General features: G+C 41.6%; 1 protein-coding gene across 1 annotated transcript; it reads left to right on the plus strand.

The window, feature by feature from the left end:
- The first annotated feature begins 614 nt into the window (after positions 1 to 614).
- Positions 615 to 11,392, plus strand: LOC119429216. The gene is made up of 8 exons (XM_037696890.1): positions 615 to 710; positions 2,978 to 3,091; positions 3,212 to 3,268; positions 5,044 to 5,181; positions 6,876 to 6,923; positions 7,124 to 7,237; positions 7,800 to 7,898; positions 11,025 to 11,392. Exons 1-8 carry the CDS (start codon positions 615 to 617, stop codon positions 11,130 to 11,132), a joined length of 774 nt encoding a protein of 257 aa, XP_037552818.1. The 3' UTR covers positions 11,133 to 11,392.
- Positions 11,393 to 11,948: the final 556 nt, after the last annotated feature.

Below are 11,948 nucleotides of genomic sequence, written 5' to 3' on the forward strand. Positions count from 1 at the left end.
TATATATATATATATGTATACATATACATATATATATATATATATATTCCAGACTTATTAAAAAATATATTTTATGTGTCACATAAATTTCTGACAATACAAGATACAAGACAATACAAGAATTTTGTATATTTACAAAACTGCCTGAAGATAAAGAACCCTTTAAAGTTTTGTTCTGTTTGACTGTGTAGGTGGTTAGTCCAAAATTCTGTCCGGTACTGGTTTTGGGGCAACTGTGGCTGAGTGGTTAGAGTATCTTCCTCCATTGTGAGAGTTGGGGGTCCGATTCCACCAGCAGTCACATGTTGAAATGTCCCTTGGCAAGACACTGAACCTTTCCTCGCCTCTGAAGGATGTCCCATCAGTGCATGAATGTGATAAATCTCTGATTATTGTTTGTAGAGATCTAGTAGAGTGCTGTATGAATGGGTAAATGAGGACACAGATGGTGTTATAAATAGCTTTGAGTATCTTGATAAGAAAAAGGTGCTACATAAGTACAATCCTTTACCATTTTACTGTTTGATCATTTTACCAAGATTGTCCTTCTTTTCTATGATCTCTCCTGTCCTGGTCAATGGTCTTTGACCGCTGCTGCTTCTCTCAGCTTTAAGATGGCTCACAATGACAAAGATCCGGCGCCGGCAGCTGGGACCCTGTCTGTTGGCCAACTGCAGTCCCACCTCAAGATGGAGCCCAAAACTCTGGGGGTGAGCACAAAACGTTTATCAACTAAACATCAGCTAACATCTTAGACTCAAGTGTAAATGTTCCAGAAGTCCCTACTGATTGAAAGAAAAGCAATAAATATTTTTAGACCACAATGATTAAAGGTTTCAGTTTTACACATCTGTCCTGATTTGGTTTAATTCATCAAAACTAATCTTACAATGGGCTCAGTGAGTTCTACACATTGTTCTCTTTCTCTGACATCTCTGGGATGTCCACCACCGAGTTCATGGATGGCTACTGCGAGAATCACAGACAACTTGCGGCCACAGCTGAAAGCAGCCACGTCAACAACTGAGGTGTGGAACATGGCCCATGTGGACTCAATGTCCCCCACCTCAGTTGGGATGCAGTTAAAGCTCTCCCAGAGGAGTGAGTTGAAGATCTTTCTGACGGGTTCTTCTGCCAGGCATTCCCAGCAGACACGTTTGGGTCTACCAGTTCTGTCCGGCATCTTCCCTCGCCATTTTAATCCAACTCACTACCAGATGGTGATCAGATGACAGCTCAGCTCCTCTCTTCACCCGAGTGTCCAAAACAAACGAGGAAGAAGAAGAAGAAAGAGCTCTCCAGACATGATGTTGCTGATGAAGCTGGGGTGGAATGGATGGACACGAGAGTCAGGGGTGGTTTGTGACAGAAGGATAGCTGCAAAGGTGAAGGGGAAGATTACAAGATGGTCAACTTGCTGTAAGGTTTTTATTGGGAGGGACCAAACTGGACAGGGTTAGAAATGAGGGACAGCTCAGTTTGGAGACAAAGTTAGTGAGACAAGGCTGAGATGGTCTGGACATGTGCAATGGAGTGACCCGGGAGAAGGAAAAGGGGAAGACTACAGAAGAGGGTCGTGGATGCTGTGAAAGGGGGTTTGCAGGGGGTTGGGTTGGTAGAGGAGGATGCTGGGATAAGGCAAGATGGAGGCAGACGGTCCGTGCTGAAAGAAGGGGATCCACAAGAGGACTCAACAGAGATATAAAACCTGAGGATCATTCTGAAGAGTTTTAAAGACCACTGACAGAAAGGTGAATGGATCTTGAGGCTATACTACAAATGTTTTACCCAGGTTCTGAATCTTGTAGGCTTACATTAACTCAGGGGTGCCCAAAGTGGGGCCCGCGGGCCAAAGTTGGCCCGCCAAGCCGTTTGAGTTGGCCCATCAAGCTGTCCTCATTACTATATTAAAATTTCCTTCTAATTGTCAATGTGTTTACACTCAGTCATTCGGACTTTAATGTTAATGTTAAATGGAAAGTCAGCCCTGTGACTACCTTAATGGCACTATACAGCTGGAGTGGCTATTTTGTGCATTAAATTATTTAATTTTACTAATGTAAATTTTATTTTGACTGACTTCCTACAGCTTCCTGCCACTGAAAAACATTTTCCTTTGATCCTGCACTAATACCATTATAAATCACACATAAAGCGTTTAAAAATAGCCTAAATTATAAATATGAAGTAGTGATTTTAGCCTCTTTTTGGGGCTGCTCAAGCACCCCTAAATTTAAACTCAGCACCTTTGAAAAATAAAACATCATTAGGATTTTGTAAGGAAACAGTTCTCAAACCTTAGATTCACCATAATATGAATATGGAATAAATGACGACAGTCAAACGGGCCAGTAAAATCTTTGATTTTTTTTTTTGCACAAGTCCTGCCACTTGTCAATCAATCCAGCATGTCAGCAACGGACCAGTCAGCAACATCATTTGTCCTGAAGTGAACGCCCCTTACCTGCAGAGCTGCAGCTTTGCAGTCAGAGATTTCCATAATAACAGAGTTTACTTTTTTCATGTTAATCTACTGCAACAAACCTTTGTAAAATACACCAAAATGCAGGAAATGGCATCTATTTTATTCCAAATTCTCTGGGGGACGACCCCCCCCCCCCCAGACCCCCCACCACCACCAATACAGCCTGTTCTGTGATGTTCTTTACACAGAATTGAAGGTTAAATAACTGTATAATAAATAAATGGACTTTACTTGAAGAAGTCTTTGCATTTCATGTATCACTGCGTTTGGCCCGCAGCCCTCTGATACATTTTAAATTAGGCTCTCTCAGGGAAAGGGTTTGGGCACCCCTGCTTTAACTAAACACTTTTCATTTTCTTATTCATGGACTGAAGAGAAAAAGAAACATTGGTCATTAGGGTGAGTCAACGTCAGAGGTCTGTTGTCTGTCAAACTGGAAACATGTCTCACACATGATTTACTGATTAACTGATCACTTCCTGTTCCCCCCAGGCAATCCAAATTGTTATTGGGGCTTTGATCCTCTGTCTGAGCGCCTCTGTGCTCCAGCTGCATGAGGTCCACTTCACCGGGGATGTGGCCCTCTTTCTGGTTGTTGTCATACAGGTGGGTCTGAGCAGCGCTACAACATCCAGTACCATTTAATGTTGGCCCTTTTCTGTGTTCTTTTAATCTCCATCTTACTGTGAGTCCTCAGTCTGACTACATGTCCTTGAAACCCTTCAGGTGACTTTGTCTGGCTCGGTACTGGTCCACAGTGGAAGGAGGCCTACTCTGTTTTGGGTGAGTGAGCGACATGGTACCTGTTTCTGAGGTGATACCTGTACCTGTAGATTCTCCTTGGTTTGGTTTTAGTTTTACAGTGGTGGTTCCAACCTGAAGAGACAGCTTCTCTTTCTTAGGTTTTACACAATCCTGGCAGTGGAGAGCCCTCAAGCCTTCAGAGATGGTCCGAGAATTCAGCACATTAGAAATGTTACATTAAAAATTTTAATTTATAATATATTTCATATTAAATAAACATTTTCAGTGTGGTTTTTCTAATTTTTTGCTAATTTATTTTATTTTCTATAAAATACTTTGCAGTTGAGCAAGATTAAAAGAAAACCAGATGAAAATCAAGTTATCCCGTCAGATTTTTATTTTTTTGTCTGAAGCTCTTTTCTCATTGGTCAGGACTTCACTGTCAGGAGAGAAGGCTGAGCTCAGTCTCTGTAGGAGGAGTTTAATAATAATAATAATGTGTTATGTGTTGTCGTCATTGTAATGATGAAACTGGTCCTCTGCGTTTGACCCATCACAACTGGGATGCGCCCATGTGGGGCAGTGGGTGGCTCTTGGGCACTCGGGGAGCGATTGGGAATTGGGTGTCTTGCTCAGAGATGCCACAACATGTAGGAATGTTTGAGAGTCGAACCACGACTTTCTGGTCCCAGGTCAGCTGCCCTACCTCTGAGCCATCTGGGCCCCCCAATAATAATAACTGACAAAAATTAAAATTAACCAATCATAATGTTGATGTGGAGTGGGCGGGACAAAAACATGGGGGCTCTGAACGTTTGAGAAAGCATTTTAAGGCATTTTTTGTTTGTTTGTTTGTTGACCCTGTGAAGAATTGTGATTCATTCATTTGCAACCTGTAAATTCAGAAATCTACAAAAAAAATTGTAATTGCTTTAAAATACATCACATTTGGGTTTACACGGACAGTTTTCATTATAACACATGTGCTTTGGTTTTGTTTCATGATAAAAAAATATATTTTTTACAGAATCAGTCATTTCTGTGGGTTACTTTTAAATTTCAGCGTGAATTGTTTAAATTACTTGTACTTGAATATAAAGACTATGAGTTGCAAGGCCTTCTGGGTAATCTTGATACAGAAGTGGGTGGACTTTTTCAAGTTCTGTGTCCTTGTGGGTTCTCCCTGTTGGTTCTGTTTAGTGTTTGGTTCTTGTGTATGTTCAGGTTGTTGTTAGTGACTTTTTAAAAATAGAATAGAATAGAATAGAATAGAATATAAACAGCCTTTATTGTCCCACAGATGGGAAATTCAAATGCAACAGCAGGATATCCCCAAATGACACCATAAGCCAGATGTTGGACCTGACAGATAAAACGATGGGAAACACTTCCTGTCAGCGAGTTTTGGAATTGCAAAAGAGAAAGTAAAGTGACAGAGATCCACTTTGGTCATAGATGTTTTTGTAGCTGTTAGCATCTTGAACCGTTTCAGTTTGAAAATCTATCTATCATCACTCTGTTAAAATCAGGTCTCTCTTGTAAATGAGTCCCTGAGGCTCAATGGGATTAACCTGAATAAATAAAGGTTGAATGAATCTATGACGGATTAGACTGGTACCAACAGATCCTGTTAGCCTGAGGTTAGCGCAGTACGTTAGGCATGGATTCTTAAGAAAATTGTTCCACAAAAAGGAATGGTTCTCTTGAGCATCAAATGACACACAAAGTGTAAAACTGCAACACCTCTGTCTTGCTACTGTTCCTGTTCTTTGTTGGTAGCATATTTGTATATGAATTCCTCTTTCCATTTGCAGGTGAAATGTGTCCTGGTGCTGCATCTCATCAGTGCTGCGTTTGCCACCGCTGCCCTCGGCCTCATGTCCAAACACCTGCCCTACCGCCAGGACTCGTACCACTGTGAACACTGCCGCAGACTGGAGCTCCATGCAGTGGTACGGTCTCTACGTTTCTGTCTCTAGTTTTCTGTCACTGAGCTGAACCCGTGATCATCAACCAGATAAACACTGGTACAGTCACACTCCTTGGTCAGTCTGTGGCTAAAAGTATCTAGATTTCCATTATACATTGTTTTGGGAGATGCAAGAGTCTTGCCTGGTGCAAGACTGAAACAATGTTTGCAGGACAGAACTTTACACTGTGGTATTCTTCAAATTTACTTTGCATGTCCCATATTTGTATTTACAATGTTTTTATGCCATCACTCAGCATGAAATGCTACTCAGTACCAAGTATAAGTAATCCAGACGTTTTCACATGCCATTATGTGTTCACATGGCACCTTTCTAAGATGCAGTTAATTGAGGCTTTGATAAGTTATCGATATGATTTTGAGTGTTTAGAAAAGCCCCAAAATGTTATTTTAGCTCATACTTAATGATACATGTGAAATTTGTTGAGAGGTTAAGTTTAAGGAAGGTGGAGCACAGTGTCTTTAGGTGTTGGTTCTTATGCAGTCCAGCTCTCGTGCCCCCACCAGACCCCAGCACTAACCATTTTCCTGCTGCTGAACAACAACCAAACACCACCTCCACCATACCCTGGACTCAGCGTCATGGCCTCAGGCTCTTGCTGTGCTGTGGCAGACTGCAGACATGTTTTCTTGGATGGTGAGTTCTGGCTAGGCCTGTGGCAGTAAACAATAAATCAATTAATCGCGTGATAAATGAAAATTACCAACATCATTTTCATTTATCGGCTTTATCGTTTCTTCGTGTCTCTTTCTACTGAAGACACTGGACGACAAAAGGCTCAACTCCGGTGCTCTTCACTGACCCCTCTTTTTCTCTTTAAAATCTGTTTTAACCGTCCAAAATTGTGTTTTTGGATCATTAAAAGCAGCTAAGCTAACAGGCCAACCTCAGGAAAAAACCTCCGTCTTATCGACGCTCCAAAATTCACAGTTGAAACCCGTGCCTTCATGTAAAAAGTTGTTTTTTCTCTGCAAAAAGAAGCTGAGAACTTGTTTACTAATTTTTTTTTAATTAAAAGCTTTGTGTGAAAAATGCTAAAGAGCTCAAACCACACCGAGCATCCGCCATTTTGAGAACCAGAAAAACAGGAAGGAGAGACAGCCCATGTCACAAGGCCTCCCTCCTATTTTTCTTAAAGAGACACACTTCTTGTTCCCTCACTATCCATCTTTGGTTCAACCAGTCTTATACTGCCATCCGGTGGTCAAAACAGGTACTACACACTAAACAAATTCACCAACATTTCTTCTTAAATTTGACAAAATTTACCAGTTGTTGTCAAATTTCAAACAATATTATCGTTTATCGCAATAATTTCTGAGACAATTAATCGCTCAGCAAAATTAGTTACCGTGACAGGCCTAGTTCTGGCGTACCAGTAAAATAGCTGTACAGGGCTACAGCTAAGTGAAATATCCCATGATGCTTTAAAACAAAAATAGTCTGCAGAAAACATTAAATGGACAAATGTAATGGGATTAAGCTGGGAGTGTATTTCCTTGTTGGTCAGCAGTCCTTTAATGTTGTGGAGGATGAAGGCTGGTCAGCTGTCATCCCTGACCTCTGAGGCTTTCTTCTGTCTGGTAGTAGATGACTGGTTGGTGGTACATGTTGTGAAGCAGACTTCCTGTTTCTCTCTTTACTGTCCACTGCAGCAACATTGTTTCAGAAAATGCACCGGGCTGATCGAGCAAAAGTGTAAAGTAAGTGACTGTTGCTCCAAATCATTCCTTAGATCATGTTTCATTGTTGTTTTGAGTGCATTTAGAAGGCAACGATGTTTTAACCAATATAAAAAAATGTTTTGAGCCATTTTAAAGATTTATTTTGGAGCAGTCTTTGGTCACTGAAGAGAACACATGTTGTTTCTGACCTCATGTTCTCTTGGTTTTCCCGGGGTTAGCTGCTGATCGACGGGATTCTGGGAACTTTGGTGATCTTCCTGGTGCTCGAGCTGCTGATCTGCATCACTGCCATGTTGTTTGGACTCAGTGTTCTGGCTGCTGGGGGAAACCAGGTGAGGTTTTTATCCCCTCTGAGAAGGTCAAATAACCAAAAATACAGCCAAATACACAGACTTCCATAGAAACTGTAAAAATGTTGATTTGGTTTTATTCTAGTGTCAGGACACAAGAACCGATGCAGCCGGATTACTGTTCAGTCATTATTCTTTGTTTTCTGTCATCATTTCCACTTTTCCCAGACCTTCAATAAAAATCCTAAGTCTTTTGCCATTTCTCCATTCTTGCACTGGTGTGCTATAACTTTGGACCGCAGGACATCGAAGGCTGTAGAGAATGTTCTGTTGGACCACAGTGAGGTTCTAGCGAAACAAGTGAGAAGCCCCAGACCACTTCAGAGCTCGTGAAGTTCAAACGGGTCAAAACGAGCTGGAATTTACACGACTGAAGTGGCATTTTCAGATTGTCAACAGTTTCTTGCTTTTCTCTCAAACCTCCTCAAAATGCAGGAGGTGCACACTCAAACTTCCACTGATTCTGAGACTATAATGTTCTCATCAAAAGGTTTATTAAATAGAACTGCTGCTTATCAAATGTGCATGTGTGTGTTTTGTTTAGGCTTCCAGCCAGAAGCCTGTCTACCCGCAGACCCGACCCCCATCTGCTCCAGCGGTGCCAGCTGTTCATACACCTCAGGCAGCAGCTGAGCCTTCTCAGGTACTACAAGACTAGCAGGGCAGGTTTCTGTAGTCCATGTGGGGTCAAATAGAAGGGCCTGCAGGTTTCTGTAGTCCATGTGGGGTCAAATAGAAGGGCCTGCAAGTTTTTGTAGTCCATGCAGGGTCAAAGTAAACATGAGGGGCTGTCATTCTCCTATCTGTTACGGAAGCACGATCCATAGTGTACTTCCGGGTCGCACGGATCACCGTTGTTTATGAATAAAATCTGCCTTAATTTACTTTAAAAAGTACGTTCTCTATCTCCACCGAGCTTCATGCAGCTAATTTACGCCACTCGTATTTCCGTTACAAATCAATGGTTAAGATGATGTGCGACGCATTAGACCTGGCCAGCCTGGACTGAATGAGAAAAACCCTGCAAGATACAGAAGGAATTACTTCCATGGTAAAACAGCGCCGCTCAGTGGTGAAGCTGCGTATCTCGACGTAAATATGTCAATGATTTTAACGTGGCGTAAATTAGCTACGTGAAAATGGGCGGAGATGGAGCACATACTTTTCTAAGTAAATTAAGACGTTCTTATTCATAAATTGAATTATACCAGTACATTTTTCTTAATCTAGCATATTCAACGGCGATCCATCCGAACCGGAAGTATTCCTTTTAGCGCATGAGCAACACTACGGATCGGTTCCGTAACAGATCAGGGAATGACAGGGCCCGCAGGTTTCTGTAGTCCAGCAGGAGTCAAACCACTTTTCTTATGAAACTGGCTTCCAGTTGTAAATCTGTTGGTTTCCTTGTCATTTTCTGTTGTGGTCCTTGCTTTTAAGCCTAGTTCACAAATTTTCTATCAGGTTGAATATTTTTTTGACTGTAACGTCCAGTTCTGGATCTTAATGTTAGTCGGTTTCATCCAGTCAGAGATCTGTTCTGGTGGGTTTGGGACTAAGTTGCTGTTAGAACACCCAACTGGTTCAGCTAGCCTCCTGCTGATCTGAGGTGACGTTAAGGAATCATGAGGTTGATCTCCTTCTTCATTATTCCATCAGCTTTAATAAATGTATCAGTACTACAGCATGATGCTGCCACCACCATGCCTGACAGTTGTTTCAGTGTTTTTAGGTTTGGAAGCCTCTCATCTGACCATAAAACTTTTCTCCAGAAGACATTAGGACTGTCCATCAGAGGTCTCTTTTGGAGCAGGAGCTTCTTTCGTGGCCTTCTTAATCCGTATCAATGTAGAACTGGTTCCAGTGTGGACAGGGACACTGGTGTTCAGGTCATGGCAGGACTGAGCCTTGGGGATCCTTGGGTTTTTCCTGAACATCTGAATGAGTACTGGTCAGTCCAATAAGTGCTGGCTAAAAGAAACTACCATTTGCAGTCAATCATGACCAGTGGAAGTTTTCAAGTTAAGAGACTTAAGAATCTCCAGTTCTGCTTATTAAAAGATTTTGGAGAATGTACAGCTGCATCTCAACAATAAATTAGAATATTATGAAGAATTTCAAATGTTCTTGTCGGTCATTTCAGAAAGTAAAACTCACATATTACATAGACTCATTGCACAGAGTGAAATATTTCAAGCCTTTATTTCTTGTACTTTTGATGATTATGATTTACAGATAATGACAAACTAAAAATTCAGTGTCTGAGAAAATTAGATTATTGGGAAGAGTTCAGTATTGTAAACTCCTGGTGTCACACCCTGATCAGCTGATTAACTCCTAGACATGAGCTACAAATGTCTCATTCCTCAAGTCAGGACAACGTCAGAAGCATCTTACCTTAGCATCTTAATTTTGACCTTATGAATTATAGAAAATAATCCATAATCCACAATATATGGAAACTTGTGCAACCAAAATTTGTTTTTAAAACCATGATTGTTAAATGCTTGTATAACCATTCCACCATGGAATAAGAACAGTTCAAATAAATATTTAAAAGACCGAGGTATGACGACGTTCCCGACACGATGAGGTGATGGAAACTTCTGAGCACAGGTGAATCTGATTGACAGAACGATTTAGACGCTTTCTGCTGGTTCTTAGAGAAGAATGGTTTATTTTTCACCATGTTGAGGTGGTGGTCTGTGGAAACATCATGAAGAGTTAATACGAGTTAATGGAGTTAAAACTTTTTTTTCTCTAAACAGGGATACTCATTGTGCGGCTCCCGAGCCACATGTGGCTCGCCATGCTTTACTAGTGGCTCTCGTGACAGGTTACAACAATACGCCAGCACAGCCAATACGTTTTTAAATCGTGCTGGCGCATTGCGCAATAATTGTCTCGGCTCGGGCTTGATGAGGTTTTACGAATAATATTGTATTTATCTACTTGCTGAGGAGGCAGGTCTGAAGCTTCAGGTGGATCACCGGATCACTGGCCGTGCGCGTCCGCTGACCCACAAGTCAAAAGATGTAAAAAATGACCTGTTAATCTCAGATGGATCAGCTGATCACCGGCCACGCGCGTCTCCACACCTGCTGTCATCTGCAGTGAAGGAAGTAGGAGCATCTTACAGGGCCAGTTCTAGGCATGGTTACATGAGGGGGCAGGTGGAAATGTGAAGGGGGGCATCTTCATCCGTACACATATTACAGCATATTCACTGTTGAACATGGACTTTGGTGTTCATTGTTATTGTTGACTTGTGTTTTCTTCATGGGATTGGGGTAATAGCTAAAAGCTGAAATTTTTACACCTGTGAGTCAACCATGAACACTTTCAAGCAAAAACAGAGAAACCCACTGACCCATGTCCATCTTGAATGTCTCACGTGGTTGCAACAACAAATTCAAATACAACATGAAGAACGTCAAGGACACGCACCACAGCTTCCGCTCATCTCAGCACTAAGGTACATTTTGTTTAAACAGATAATGTGCTGGCTGTGTTGCTTTTTTCTTCATTTTTTCGTTTATTTGAGTGACTTGGGGTGATGTCGCGGCTCTCCCCTTGACTTTGATCTGTCAATATGGCTCTTTTGACAAAAATAGTGAGGATCACTGATCTAAACTGTCGGTTCAAAGAGTTATCTAAAGCAGGCAAGATACTCATTCTGTGTAACTTTTCCACAGAGCCCCACTTCTGAAAGGTTCTAAACTCTGGCTGTCTGTGTAAGGATGACGTTGGGTGCTCTGTGTGTCTTCAGGTAGCTGTGGTCGTGACGGAAGCTGATTCTGAACAGATCGAGGACATCTCCACGCCGCCGACCGAACCCCAGGTGGAGCCAATAGAAGCTGTTACCACAGAGCCATGAACTGTCCGATCCAGTCCCCCTTAGAGCGAGCAAAACAAAGGATTTTTGTACATGTACTCCCCTGTATGTCAAGAACTCCCTTTATTTAAAGTAAAACACACTTGCTGATAGAAGAGCAATAAACTAACTAAAAAGAATTCTGAAAACTTGCAAACGTAAGGAATAAATACGAGTATCTCAGCCGATCTGATATCAGTTAAATGCAGCGTTGTTTAAAATAGTACTGGGCGCCGGTTGGAGCAGCTTCATGGTTACTTGGTACAAAAAACTAAAACGTTAAAAGCTGACGGTGAATGTTCAGCTGCAGCTCAACGCTGGAGAAAATCTAAAATCCTGAGTTCACAGCTTGTTGTTGGTTGTTTTGCACTCACTCAGCACTTTGACCACTAAAGAGAGAGTTCAGCTCGCTAGACGGGGAGTCCTGAGGAAGGTTATGAATAGTAAATATCTTACCTGTTGTTGATAGCCCTTTGAGTGACTTCCCTTTAGAGAAATAGTTTGACTTTGATCAGATGGACGAACTAATGGCTGCCGTCAGTTTTCTATATATACATGGTTACTGACAGAACAATGTAGGGATTTACAGTCAGAAAGAACAGCAGCAACTAGCTGTACCACTTCCTACTTTTTTATAATAATACATCTGCTGGAATTACCGTGTAATTTAAAACTGACAGAGCTGTGACACTTTATAAAGCACCATTCATACAGTGATGTGTAACGCGAAGAGCTTTATGAGCAGCAAAGAACAAAGCAGAAAGAACCTTGTCCAACATCACTTCAAACAGCAGGAAGTTGTCCAAAGATTGAACAACA

Source organism: Nematolebias whitei, unplaced genomic scaffold, assembly GCF_014905685.2.
Source record: "Nematolebias whitei isolate Nwh7 unplaced genomic scaffold, NemWhi1 Nwh_scaf_113, whole genome shotgun sequence".
Classification (NCBI taxonomy): domain Eukaryota; kingdom Metazoa; phylum Chordata; class Actinopteri; order Cyprinodontiformes; family Rivulidae; genus Nematolebias; species Nematolebias whitei.